Here is a 14,157-nt window from a genome sequence, read left to right on the forward strand (position 1 = left end):
GAACATGCTGTCTCCTGCTAACCCAAAATAACTCCCGGGCCTATGTGGATAGGACTTTCATCTGCACCCCAAACGCCAGAACCCTAAACCCCAGATCTCTGAGAAAGAGACTGGAACCACAGACACCCTCATAGCCAGAGTCTGTGAGACCCCATGATGTGAAGGAAATACAGGAGCCATGGTCTGTCTCTGGTTCAGGCTCAGGCTGCTCTAGGATATAGGATCAGAGGTCAGCCTTGGACTGGCTTCCCCAGAGTCAGCTTATCCAGACAACAAGAAGGCCGTAGCTGGCCCTGAGGAACAGGACAGAGGGCTCCTAAGGTCACCATCCTACTAGGTGACCCACTGGCCCCGCACACAGCCTTTGCCCTGTGAGTAGGAGGCCAGGGCCAGCAGGTGTGCCTGCAGGGGCCATAAAGCCAGTTTCTATAGGGAGTCACCATTCCAGGGTGCGGCCGGGTGGAGCAGGCTTCCTGGAAGAGGAGGTCATAGTTGGGAAAGAACGGCTTTGGAAAGCACTCCATCATCTCTGTGTGAACCTTCAGCTTCACCTCTCTGTTCCCTCCAGGGCAGAGACAAAACTGACCTCCTTGTCCTCATCCTCTGGGCCCTGAATAGAACATTGATGTGTGAGGTAATTGATGGACAAGGACTAACAATGGACCCCTGTGGGGAGCTGAGGGTCTTCAAGGGGCCCTTTGTCCCCACCAGGGCTTCTGCAGACTGGCCGCCAATGCCCCTCTCCCCAGCTCTACACACTGGCCCCTTAGGAGACCCTAAGACCCCTGCTGGATTTGGGATTTTGTTGATCAGGTCTACAGCCACTAAGAATCAGCTATTGAGTGCTTACTGAATACCCAGCACCGAGAGCTAAATTAGGTTTTGATGTTGATGCTGATATCGTTTTTGTTTTTTTGAGACAGGGTCTCTCCATGTAGCCCTGGCTGGCCTAGAACTCACAGAGATCCTCCAGCCTCTGGATCCCAAGTGCTGGGGTTAAAGGAGTGTACCAGCACCCCCAGCAGAACTCAGATTTATAGCCCCTTGGCAAGGCTGTCCTACCGGCCCAGCCCATAACAAAAAGAGTGGAATCCTGACCCTGAGCTCACCCTCTGACCTGAATCACTGGGAAAGAATGAGGCCCCCACCCTAGGGAGGGATGACATCCTTTCTCTAGAGGTCATGTCTGTCTGTCCATGACGAGGGCCATAAAATACTGTGTACACATCGGCCAGCGCACAAAGGTGGGTGCACAACAGCTCTGGGCTAGAGGAGGGGACAGCCAAGTTCATCGGCAGTCTTTATTTTATTTTTATCTTATGTATTTATTTATTTATTTATTTACTTATTTATTTTTGGTTTCTGAGACAGGGTTTCTCTGTGTAGTTTTGGTACCTTTCCTGGATCTCGCTCTGTAGCCCAGGCTGGCCTCAAACTCACAGAGATCCTCCCATCTCTGCCTCCCGAGTGCTGGGATTAAAGGCATGCGCCACCACCTCCGGCAAGCCAGTCTTTAGTAAGTGCTTGCTGTATGAATTAGAAATATCCACCCACACAAAATGGAATCACCCCATTCTCTGAGGCACTGTGAAGGACAGCAGCACAGGGATTGCCCTCCACAGGAGGGTTGCTAGGTGTGCTAGAAAAGCCTGGCTAAGGACAGGGTTCAGGGTGGAGCCCCGCCTGGAATCCCCAGTGAGGGCTGGGGGCGTGATCAGGGCGGAGCCCCGCCTAGAATCCCCAGTGAGGGCTGGGGGTGTGGTCAGGGAGCCCCGCCTGGAATCCCCAGTTCCAGTTCACCTGTGCACACTAACTACTAAGCTTGGTGACCCTCTGGATTGTGCAGTCAGGTTGTGGCCTTCAGCACTGAGTGCAGCTGCAGACTCCAGGAAGCTGAAGAAACCAAAGTGAAAGCAGGGGTGAGTGCCAGGGAAGGATCTGGGGGAAAGGCTGAACCTCAGATACCAGGTCAGGGTGGTCTACGGCCCTGAGCCAAGCCCAGGTCCAGGGACAAGGTCCAAAGTATTCCCAATTCTCCTCCTCCTCCTCCTCCTCCTCCTCCTCCTCCTCCTCCTCCTCCTCCTTCTTTTGGTTTTTTGAGACAGGATTTCTCTGTGTAGTTTTGGTGCCTGTCCTGGGTCTCACTCTGTAGACCAGGCTGACCTCAAACTCACAGAGATCCACCTGCCTCTGCCTCCCGAGTGCTGGGATTAAAGGCGTGCGCCACCACTGCCCGGCATTCCCAGTTCTTGGTTTTGTGGTGCTGAGGCAGGTGCTGTGGAGATGGTACCAGGTGCTCTTTGGGGCAGAGATCCCAGGTGTGTAAGCTGGGAAATGGACTTTGCCACATTCCCCGTGCCTCAGTTTCCCCATATGTCATCATCAATCTCCAAGAACCAGAGCCCAATAAGTTTCCATCTGGGAATTAGTGTGAGGGATGAGGGATGTGCCCTAGAGAGGGAGAAGGCAGCCATGGTGGGAAACCTGCCGAGTCAGATGTGAGGCTGACCTTGATTCTCGTTGCTGAAGACAGGGTTAGGTCAGGCAGGGTGGAGCAGCCACTCAGCCTGCAGGACATTTGTGACTGTGCCCACAAGAGTCGGCAGGTAGCTGGGTGTGATGCTGGTTACCCCTGCAGTCGGGTAGCTGAGGCAGGAGGATTGTTAAGAGTTCTGACACAGCCTGGGCTACAGAGTGAGGGCATATCTCAGGAAGAAAGAGAGAGAATAAAGACGTTAGGCAGGGAAATAGAAATTTGTTGTGTGACGCACAATTACTTAGGAATCCGGGTCCTGTTTGGTCTAGGAGCTCAGATGTTTTGGGGCGATGCTGGGGTTGGGACTGCTTTCAAGACTTGTTGCCTGTCGGGGGTCTCCTGCAGCCCCCGAAGCTCTTCCTTTTCCTCTTCTTCTTCCTCTTCTTCTTCCTCTTCTTCCTCTTCTTCTTCCTCTTCCTCTTCCTCTTCTTCTTCTTCTTCTTCCTCTTCTTCTTCCTCTTCCTCTTCTTCTTCCTCTTCTTCCTCTTCTTCTTCCTCTTCCTCTTCTTCTTCTTCTTCTTCTTCCTCTTCTTCTTCCTCTTCTTCTTCTCCTCCTCCTCCTCCTCCTCCTCCTCCTCCTTCTCCTTCTTCTTCTTCTCCTGCTCCTCCTGCTCCTCCTGCTCCTCCTCCTTCTCTTCCTCCTCCTCCTCCTCCTCCTCCTCCTCCTCCTCCTCCTCCTCCTCCTAGGTGGTCTGACCTGGTGTCCCTCTCCTCCCTAAGCGAGTCTGGAGATCTCCAACCCGCAGAAGGAAGGTCACGCCCACACCCCTTGAGATGGATCGCGTGACCAGATACCCCCTCTTCAGCAACCCCCACTCAGCACGTACCACCAGCTTGGTGCTGGATGAAAACACCAGCTACACCGTAGAGCTGGTGGGCGTTGGGCCCGAGGCCAGTTGGAGCCAGGATAACCTACAGGCCTGGTCCACTGAGTACCAGACCAGGCCAGATGTAAAGAGAACAAGCGTGTCCTCCACCAGACAAATCCTCCTCAGCCAGCCGCCCCAGAGGTCACTGTACCTGGAGGATGAGGATGAAGAGATGAAGGCATGCCACCTGGACGAAACCAGCGCTGCCCTCTGCAGGCAACCGAGGGACCTGAGGGCCGAGCACTCGGTGGTCGCCCACAGCCAGGCAATCAGGAAGGGCAACACAGTGGCTACACTCCAGGGAGAGCCCAGGCCGGCTGGCCAGCCTCGGCCCACGTCCACTGAGGAGATCTTGGTGGACACAGAGCAAATTGATTTCCTGGCTGCTCGACAGCAATTCCTGAGTTTGGAGAAGGCGAACACAAACCCAGTAACTTGTAGTCCCACAGTCAGGGAGACCTTTGTGGGTACCCTACCAGGGGTCAGCCAGGTCCCCAAAGCCTCCCCCAGGCCTCACTTAGCCAATGGCTACTCCATTCCTGTCACATCACCGGTGAAGGAGGTGACTTTTGAGAAGACTGTCCATACTTCCCCAGCTGGGTCCATCTGTGCAGCCAATGACCCTGGCCACTGGACCCCAGCAGAGTCCCCTGAGACCCCCAAAGAGACACCCATCGAGAGAGAGATCAGACTGGCCCAGGAACGTGAGGCCGAGCTGCGGGAGCAGAGAGGGCTTGGGCGAGCTGCCGGGCATCAAGACCTGGTTCAAATTCCCAGCAGGCCACTGCTCAGCAAGGTGAGCCTAATGGAGACCCCAGCACGCAGAGACAGGGGCCGCCCATCCCTCTACGTGCAAAGGGACATGGTGCAGGAGACACAGCGTGAAGAAGACCATCGTAGGGAGGGTCTTCAGGTGGGCAGGGCGTCCACACCCGACTGGCTCTCCCAGGACCCTCAGCCTGGTCTCCAGAGAAGCCTGAGCTCCAACTGCCTCCTCAGCCCAGACGCCCGAGCCACAGACCCGGCTCCAGAGGCAAGAAAGGTCAACCGAATCCCACTGGATGCCTATCAGCCGTATCTGGGCCCCGGGACCCCCAAACTAGAATTCTCAGCCTTTGGAGTATACAGCAAGCTAAATGGTGTCTCCACAGAGGACGCCAAAGCCGTGGCCTTCCAGAAGGCCACAGAGTCAACGAAGCATGTCTCAGAATGCTCTAAAAGGTCTCCGAGCTCAAAACAAGAGCGCTCAAAGTCCCCTGAGAAGCCCCTGCGTGCCAACGTGGGTATCGTGCAATTAGAGAATTTCCACCTGCGCCCACTGCGGTTCAGAGTCCCAGATGTCCCCCAGAAGGCTGAGACGTCCCATACCTGGGGCTGGGAGGTGGCCGGAGGCCCAGTGCTGAGGCTACAAAAGTCACAGTCTTCTGACCTGCTGGAAAGGGAGGTGGAGAGCGTCCTGCGGAGGGAGCGAGAGGTGGCTGAAGAGCGGAGGAGCGCCTTCTTCCCAGAGGTGTTCTCCCCAGTGCAGGACCAGGATGAGCAAGACTCCCGGAGCTCCTCCCGGGCATCTGGTGAGCAGGGATTCGGGGCATGGCTATTCTGTCCTGAGGTCTCAGGGTTGGAGGAGGAGAGGCAGAGGCGAAGTTTAAAACATACCCATTTCTCGCCGGGCGGTGGTGGCGCACGCCTTTAATCCCAGCCTTTAGTCCCAGCACTCAGGAGGCAGAGCCAGGCGGATCTCTGTGAGTTCGAGGCCAGCCTGGTCTACAGAGGGAGTTTCAGGACAGGCTCCAAAACTACACGGAGAAACCCTGTCTCAAAAAACCAAAAAAAGAAAAAAAAAAAAAAAAAAAAAAAAAAAAAACCAGATTTTGGAGAGAAAATGCCAACTTTGCTTTAGAGTTTTTGGATGATGCTCCTGGGTGCATAGGATTTTACTTATGGTTTTGAGTGCTGTTATTGGGCCCATATACATTTGCAACTATTCGCCTTGATTGCTTGTTCCTGTGTTAATGATATGTTCTCCAGCTCACCACATGGTATTTCTGGTCCACTGTCTATCTAGAATCTCTTCTGATTATTTCAGCCAGTCTGTCACAAAAAGTTGCCTGTCTGCCTGTCTGTCCGCCTGTCTGTCTGCCTATCCCTGTGAGCATTCCAGACTCTTGCCCGGAGACCCCAAGTCTCTTGGCCTGAGTACTGACAACCAGACCACCCTCCCTGATGCCGCCTGCTCTGCTCCCCCACAGGCATCACCGGCAGCTACTCTGTGTCGGAGTCACCACTGTTCACCCCCATCCAGCTGCATTCTGGCCTGGTGTGGAAGGTGCAGGCGCCTGAGGATGGTGCTCCGGGACAGGAGACCAAAAAGGAGGCATGGGTGAGTAGAGGCGGCTGTAACTGCTTACTCCCCATGGGGTCGGGCAAGCACAGCAGAGGGACTGGGTGTTTCTTCTAGTCCCTGAGTCCCTAGTCTGAGAGGACACACAAACGGACATTGTGCTCATTGTGGGGTCACCCTCAGGGTCAAAGGCCAAAGGTTGCTGAGGAAGAAAACAGATACTGACTGGTCATTATCACCACTTTTTGTTTGTTCGATTGTTTTTATTTTTGAGACAGAATCTCGCTCTGTAGACCAGGCTGTCCTCGAACTCACAGAGATCCGCCTGCCCCCCCCCCCCCAGTGCTGGGATCATGTGGGAGGCATGTGCCACCACTGCCCGGCACCATTATTTTCATAAATCCTGTGTGAGTGTGTGTGTGTGTGTGTTGAACCCGAGTGCTGCTGTGCATGTGTGAAGATCATACGGCAGCCTCCGGTTTGGTTTCTCACCTTCCTTCTTTGAGACGGAGTCTCTTTGCTGCTCATTGGCCCAGACTCATTGGCCCACCACTTTTGGAGACTCTCCTGTCTCTGCCTCCCACCCCACAGAACAATGGAATCGTAAATACACACTATCCCTTTCAACTTCACGTGGATTGTGAGGGTTCAAACTCAGGTCCTCAGACTTTCAAGGCAGGCATCTCACCCACTAAGCCATCTCCCGGCCCCCACAATCATAGGATGTGCCACACCCTGCCGGCGGGATGTACAGAAGTCACACCTTCAGGATCTTTGGCATCACATACATCTGCAGCCACCAAGCTCACAAAGCCAGCCCAATTTCAAGTGTAGTTGCCCAGGCCATGCCGGGAGGGATATCACAGAGGAGACTGGCACACATCCCAGCCTACCTGCCTGGTCTCATAGCCTGACCCCCATGGCAAGTGGACACAGACGGCCCAGTGACCCAGATTCAAGTACAGACAAGTAGGACCCTACTCTTTACCCTCAGTCTCCTCCAGACAATCAGCATGATGACAACCTTGAGTGTGTTGCCCTGCGGATGGAATGCTGTCTGTGTGCAGGGGCTAGGGCCTATCACAGGCGGGGCTTGGCACGGGCCTGCGGTCCTCACTGTGATACACTGAGACTACCCGTGGACACTGTTGGCCAGTGGCCACAATGAGTGGAACAGTGTGTCAGGACGGCATGGCGGACCGCCTTGAATTTGATGACCCTGAGACTCTGGGAGAGCACCATCGCTGGGCATCTCTTCCCATCCGGCCTTTAGGGGGTGATTCGGCCATGTGAGGACTTTCAGGTGGGCACAGGGGCTGGACAGAAAGGTTGAACACTGATTCTTGTTCTTTCCATGCAGTATGCAGGTATCAACCCTTCAGACGGTGTCAACTCAGAGGTGAGTGAGCTCCAGAGGGAAAGGACTCCATCTGTCCCTTCCTGTCAATACCTCGACCACAGCACTAGTCACTGAGAGTCTTTCTTCTGGATGTGGGACTGCATTGGCAATCTGCTCTGTTGGTAGAGTCTTCCTGGGGTAGATTGTGTTGTCATCTGCTTGTGATGCCTGCTATGGGCACAGATTATGGCAAAAAGGTCTGTGTGAGGCTTTTTTTCCCCAAAAGACGGTGATTTCAACAGGTAGAGCCATAAATAATAACATTATTATTATTATTATTATTATTATTATTATTATTATTATTCTCACTGTGTAGCCCTGGCTGGCCTAGAACTTGCTATGTAAATTAAGCTGGCCTAAAACTCACAATCTTCCTGCCTCAGCCTCTTGAGTGCTGAGACTAGAGATGTGACCCTTTCTGGGCTGAGGCGGGGCCTGGTCTCCTTGCCGTGGAGCTCAACAGAAGTCAGCAGGTTCCTCGGTTGTGTTGTCCGAAGGAGAGATTGTGAAACGGGAGGGGGTTCTCACCTCAGCTCTGTGCCAGACCCTCCTGCACATCGGCAGTGGGGAGGCAGTCGGGGGTGGGCCCTCTCCATGGAGACTCCACGCCTCTTCATGTGCAGGTCCTGGAAGCCACGCGGGTAACGAGACACAAGAATGTCCTGGCAGAACGCTGGGAGGCACGCATCTATGCCAGCGAGGGAGAAGACTGACGCTGGAAATGAGGACATCCATCCCTCCATCCCACCCCAGCCCTGTGGAAGCTGCCGGGCCTGCCCCAGACAAGTCCCTCTCTAAACACGGGTGGAGAGCCTCGCTTCACACCTGGCCCAGGCTGATGTTTGTGGCCTGGAAATTGGTTCTGTTTTCCTGGGGTGGGGAGTATTTTCTGCTTAGGGGTGGTTCTCAGCTGGGGCTGAAATGATAATTCTGCCGGGTCTCTGTGTACCTAAGACTTTGCCAAATGCTCTGGGATCAAGGAGGGAATTAGGCCGCCCACCGCAGGATGTAATGTCCTGGGAGCTGTGGGGCCAGGGATCCCCCTTATACCTCTCAGCCCCTCTTCAGGGGGCACCAATGGGTGCAGAGCCCAGATCTGTCACCCAACAGAAAGAGAGCTCATTTAGGGACCTGCCACTCCCATCTTGCCAACCCCAGACGTGTCCATGTTACTATGAAATAAACTTCTCATGAGCTGCCTGCCTGGAGTAGAGAATGCACCATTAGCAGCCCCTGTCCTCCATCCTGGTGACATCAGCCCTGTCCCCCTAGACATGAATTTCACTTGGGTTGAGGTCCTGGGAGTTCATTTGTAGAAAGCTGGGCCTAGGGCTGGGAGGCTCCTGTCATGAAGGTGACAGGACATGTTCTTGAACAGAGAAGGAAGGGCTCAGATAAGATGATGGGGTGAACATCGAGAACGTGGGGTGCGGCACCAGTCAGGGTTCTCTAGAGTAACAGACCTCACAGAATGAACAGATATATGCATGCATACATGGGATTTATTAGAACAACTTACAGGCTGTGGTCCAGCTAATCCAACAATGGCTGTGAACAGAAGGCCCAGGAATGCAGCAGTCGCTCAGTCCACGAGGCTGGGTGTCTCAGCTGCTCTTCAGCATACACTAGAATCCCCACGTAGACTCTAGTGAAGGGATAGATGTGTCAGCAAGACAGGGCAAGCAGGCTGAGGGCGAGAGCGCCCTTCTGCCATGTCCTTATAAAGGCTTCCAGAGGAGGTGTGGCTCAGAGGAAAGGTGTGCCTACCGCAAAGGTCCGCCAGAAGTGGATTCACCCAAGTCAAACCAAGAAGAAAAAAATCTCACAGATGTGCCCTACCGCAAAGGTCCGCCAGAAGTGGATTCACCCAAGTCAAACCAAGAAGAAAAAAATCTCACAGATGTGCCCTCCATTTCTGGATTGTAGTTCATTTCAGATGTTGTCAAGTAGACAGTCAAGAGTAGCCATGACAAGTGCCTAGGCCAAACACCCTCTGCCGTGGACAACCTGTGCAAATGTCCCAGGTGGCCCTAAGAGAAACCACAGATGGACACTAAGGGTGGGTGCTCCCCAAGGCCTGCTGGGAGCAGCGGCAGACAGTTAAACCCTGCCAGTCCCTCTGGGTCCCCGAGCCTTGCTGCTGGTAGCTGTCCATGGCAGATATTTGAAGATCTGTATCTCTAAGGTTCCCACATGAGGTGCATGGCAGATGTGGGCTGGAAATAGATGTGGGCTGAGACTGGAGTGTCCCAGGGGTTGGGGGAGGAGTGACAGGGTACAGCATCTGAGCAGAGGTAACCCGAGGGAGCAGGTCAGCCTCTGCCCACAGGAGCACTGTGGGAAGGTCCTGTGCCGCTTGGCTTGTGGCCCCAGATTTCACAGCATGGTGTCGCCCTCTCTCTTTGCCTCTGACCCTCACCCTCCCTCTGGGGACCCTGTGATGACACTGAACTGAGAATGATGCAGGACAATCGCACCATCAGGGTCTTCAGTTTGAGCCCATCTGTAGGGCCCCCCTTCTACCACAGAAGGTGACAGGACCCCAGCACCCGGGACCTCCGTGGCGGCAGTTTCTGGGGCCCTCAGAAGGGTGTCTGCAAACCCCTCTTTTTCACCAAACAGCAATCACTTTCACTTAGGCTCCGTGAGAGGGGCAGGGAGGTGGGTAAAGGTCTCACCACACACGTGTGGGGACTCATGTGTGGATGCCCAGATCTGTGCAAATGCCAGGCACGCATGGCGGCTCACCTGTCATCCTAACACAAAGGAGCTGGGCCAGCTGGACTAGTCAGGTCTGTGAACTTTGGGTTCAAGTGAGGGACCTTGTGTCTGTATACAAGGTGAAGAGCCACCGAGGAGGACAGTCTGGCTTCCGTCTCTGGCTTCCTCATACACAAGCACCTGCACACCCACACACATGAGAGATGTGCATACACTCAGGTGCACACATAAAAAGAGAAAAACCCCACCTGGGACTAGTGCACATGTTGTCCCCACACAGGGCACATGGCCAAGGCTCTGGTGTTGGCTCCACGTGTGGCTGGTGTGTCCTTAAAAGCATCAGACAGTCTTCCACATGCCACAGCAAGATCTGTCCAGCTCTCCAGGACTCGGCAGCAGGCCCTAGAAGCCTTAGAGGCACAGAGGCTCCTGAGTGCCACTTCCTGTCTGGAGACGTCTCAAGCCTGGCGCAAGCCACAGCTTCATCCCCCTTGGCAACCACAGGGCACACAGGACTGGGCCACCCGCCACCCTGCAGCCCAGGGGAGATCGTGTCCCCTGCCCGTGCCCTCTCCCCCTGCCTCTCCGTCTCTCACCGCTGTCTCTGTCCCCCAATCTTGTGCTCTCTGTTTCCACCCCAGCCCCGGAACATTATCTCCCTCCCCTCCTGCCCCCTGTGGCTGGGGCCTGGAAGCTGCCTCCATCTAGGGTGGCCCAGGGCCTTTGGGGACAGGGTCAGCATCAGCATGTGCCTGACCCACAGTCCCCACACACCGCCACCCACACCTGACTGAAGCCCTCTTCCCAGGTTTTCCCCGTAGGGCCACTGCAACCAGCCACTCTGAGAAGGCCAAGCACAAACATGTCTCTTCAGGTGCAAACTCAGGTCTTGGGGCTCCCTGAGGCTGGAGTGTTTTCTCTCCTCCAATTATGAGCAAAGCCCGTGTGACGTCATGTCATATCTACTAATTCTGGAACAACCCACCGATGCTCAAAGGAAACTGCAGCCCATGAGCATCAACCTTGATGAGCATCCCAAGTACATAGTTTGTCTTATGTACCAGGCTTTCTCTTTTGGGCCACCAACCAGGTCACGAATCATGAATGGAGACTCATTATTAATTATGAATGCTCAGCCTAGCTTAGGCACATATCTGGCTAGCTCTTATAACTTAAATTAACCTGTTTATCTTCATCTTCCTTTGCCTTGGGGCTTTTTACCATTCATTCTGTACGTCCTCTCTTTTGTAGTTGGGTATTTTTACTCTTTGGGGGCCGGCTACCCAGCTCCCAAATAAATACACAGAGTCAAGCTGGGCGGTGGTGGCGCACGCCTGTAATCCCAGCACTCGGGAGGCAGAGGCAGGCGGATCTCTGTGAGTTCGAGGCCAGCCTGGGCTACAGAGCGAGATCCAGGAAAGGTGCAAAGCTACACAGAGAAACCCTGTCTTGGAAAAAAAAAATGCCTAACCTTAGCTTGGCTTGTTTCTATCTAACTTTTCTAACTTAAATTAAATTAACTCATTTTTCTTCTATGTTTTGCCTCTGGGCTTTTTACCTCTCTTTATTCTATATATTTTCCTTCCCTTCTTACTCCATGACCAGTTGTGTGGCGGGTGGCTGGGTGGCTGTGTGGCTGTGTGGCTGGGTAGCTGGGTGGCTGGGTGGCTGGGTGGCTTGCCCCTGGTGTCCTCCTCTCTGCCTTTTCTCACTCCTCCCTCTTCTTCTCCAGAACCCAGATTTCTCCTCGTATTTATTCTCTGCCTGCCAGCCCCGCCTATCCCTTCTTCTGCCTGGCTATTGGCCATTCAGCTCTTTAGACCATCAGGTGTTTAGACAGGCACAGTCACACAGCTTCTCAGAGTTAATCAAATGCAACAGAAAAGAATGTAACACTCCCTGGACGGTGGTGGTACACGCCTGTAATCCCAGCACTCGGGAGGCAGAAGCAGAAGGATCTCTGTGAGTTTGAGGCCAGCCTGGTCTACAAAGTGAGTTCCAGGATAACCTCCAAAGTGACAGAGAAACCCTGTCTCGAAAAACAAAAACAAAATGAAACAAAACAAAACAAAAAAGAATGTAACACATATTTGCATCATTAAACAAATGTTCCCAGCATAAACAAATGTAACACATCTTTTTTTTTTTCTTCACACTTGTAGCAAAGGTTACTGTCAAACTCCACTCACTGGAACAGAGTGGGGTGTTAGCAAAAACCTTGCCGATAACACATCCTTTTTTTTTTTTTTTCTTTTTGTGGAACTGAGGATCGAACCCAGGACCTTGCGTTTGCTAGGCAAGCACTCTACCACTGAGCTAAATCCCCAACCCCCCTTTTTTTATTATTAAAATTTTTTCCATTTTACATACCAACCCCAGTTCCCCCTCCCTCCCCTTCTCCTGCCTCCTCACCTACCTCCCACTCTGTCCCCATCCACTCCTCAGAGTAGGTAAGGCCTCCCATGGTAGTCAACAAAGTCTGGCATACCAAGTTGAAGGAGAGCCTAGCCCCTCCCCATTGTAAAGGCTGAGCTAGGTACCCCACCACAGGGAATGGACTCCAAAAAGTCAGTTTATGCACCTGGGATAAGTCCTGGTCCTGCTGCCAGGGACCCCACAAACAGATCAAGCCACACAACTGTCACCCACATTCAGTGGGTCTAGTTCGGTCGCATGCAGGTTCCCGGGCTGTCAGTTCAGAGTCAGTGAGCTCCAACTAACACTGGTCAGCTGTCTCTGTGGGTTTCCCCATCATGATCTTGACCCCCTTCTTCTTCTTCTTTCCTTCTTCTTTCTTCTTCTTCTTCTTCTTCCCTGTCGGTACTGACCACTCTGTATAAACCTAACGCCAATGACCACCAGCGCACAGATGGCAACTTCCTGGCAGGAAAGGGGATTTGGGGACTTGCAATTATGGGTTTCATGCCAGATCAGTAGACTTCCTCAGAAAGGTCCAAATATGGCCCAGAGGCTGAACCTTCCAGAATCATCCTGACCATGTGGTCACTAAAGCCAAGAACAATCGTCCACAGAAAGCAGGGGTCTAATTTCGGCTCGGATGCTGCTGTGTCAGAGGGCATCTGGCAATGGTTGCCTCTTCTTCGGTGGATGCCCCAGAATTGTCTTTGTCATCCATGTGGAGAAGTTGATACTGTGGCTGGTGGCCAGTTCCCACAGATGACTCAGGCACTCAGTCTTTGCATATGCAATTTATTTCTAATTAAAACATTTACTATTTTATTTTAAACAAGTTGCAAACGGCACTCGGGCAGAAGGCTCTTGGCAGAGCATGATCAACAAAACTCAGGTGCAGAATATACAAAAACCAGTGTGAGATCAGTGGTGTGACTGTCCTCAGAGACAAGGGGACAGCAGCTCATGCCTGTCACTCAGCAGCCTCAGGAGGCTGAGGAGCAACAGGTGGGAGTGTGGAGCTATCCTGGGCTTCAGAGTCAGTTTAAAGCCTGTTCAAATTAATGTGAAACTCTGTCTCAAAATAAAAGCTGTGGATGACCCAGAGCAAAGGGCACTCCCACACACCAATGTCCACAGGCTGATGCAGCCATGGCTTCTTTTTGTTTTGGATTTTCCACCACTCCACAGAAAGCCTGGGCCTCAGCAGTGGTGACCCCTGAGGTGGTCTGAGTGTAATTGGCCCCCACAAGCTCACAGGGAGTGGCACTATTAGGAGCTATGGCCTTGTTGGAGGAAATGTGTCACTGTGGTGGTGGGTTTGAGGTCTCATATATGCTCAAGCCATGCCCAGTGTCTCAGACCACTTTCTGTTGCCTGAACGTCAAGATAAAAAGCTCTCAGCTTCTCCGGCTCCATATCTGCCTGTGTACCGCTGCCATGCTCCCGCCTGACGATAATGGACTGAACCTCTCAACTGTAAGTGAGCCATCTCAATTAAATGTTTGCCTTTGCAAGAGCTGCTGTGGCGATGCTGTATCTTCACGGCAACAGAAACCCAACTAAGACAATTCCAAACCTGCAACACTCTGAAAATGAGAAAGCTCCTTCTGTCCGTGGGAAGGTCCAGGCAGAAGGGACTGGTGCTACAGGATGCAAACGGCACCACCTGGGGCCCGTGCGAAGAAGAGCCAGGCGGCAGACGGTGGGAAGAGAGGGCGAACGCGGGGTGTGGAGATCAGCTATCAACAAACATTTATTATTTCCCTCTTTAAAGCCTTATTTATTTCTATTTATATGTATCAGCGTTTGCCTGCATATAAATGTGCAGCATGTGTACGAAGCTCCACAGAGGCCAGAGGAGGCCCTAGGATCCTGG

The 14,157-nt window shown here is 53.1% G+C and overlaps 2 protein-coding genes across 2 annotated transcripts in view; both read left to right on the plus strand.

Moving 5' to 3' along the window:
* Window positions 1-3,310: 3,310 nt before the first annotated feature.
* On the plus strand, window positions 3,311-8,101 carry LOC118571414 (mitotic spindle positioning). The gene is made up of 4 exons (XM_036170410.1): window positions 3,311-4,976; window positions 5,655-5,785; window positions 7,107-7,145; window positions 7,769-8,101. Exons 1-4 carry the CDS (start codon window positions 3,311-3,313, stop codon window positions 7,856-7,858), a joined length of 1,926 nt encoding a protein of 641 aa, XP_036026303.1. The 3' UTR covers window positions 7,859-8,101.
* Window positions 8,102-13,809: 5,708 nt separating this feature from the next.
* Window positions 13,810-14,157, plus strand: part of LOC118571872 — an 11,045-nt gene continuing 10,697 nt past the window's right edge. The window contains exon 1 of the mRNA XM_036171201.1: window positions 13,810-14,007. Within this exon, the coding sequence (XP_036027094.1) occupies window positions 13,810-14,007 (198 nt within the window). The remainder of the gene's footprint in view (window positions 14,008-14,157) is intronic.

This window comes from Onychomys torridus, chromosome 21, assembly GCF_903995425.1.
Source record: "Onychomys torridus chromosome 21, mOncTor1.1, whole genome shotgun sequence".
Classification (NCBI taxonomy): Eukaryota; Metazoa; Chordata; class Mammalia; order Rodentia; family Cricetidae; genus Onychomys; species Onychomys torridus.

What these genes read in the sequence shown, in the direction of transcription:
- LOC118571414 (XM_036170410.1), top strand. Translation starts at nt 3,311, where the DNA reads ATGGATCGCGTGACCAGATACCCCCTCTTCAGCAACCCCCACTCAGCA. An exon ending in GAGCTCCTCCCGGGCATCTG is followed by an intron (nt 4,977 to 5,654) that starts GTGAGCAGGGAT and finishes GCTCCCCCACAG; the next exon opens with GCATCACCGGCAGCTACTCT. An exon ending in CAGACGGTGTCAACTCAGAG is followed by an intron (nt 7,146 to 7,768) that starts GTGAGTGAGCTC and finishes CTTCATGTGCAG; the next exon opens with GTCCTGGAAGCCACGCGGGT.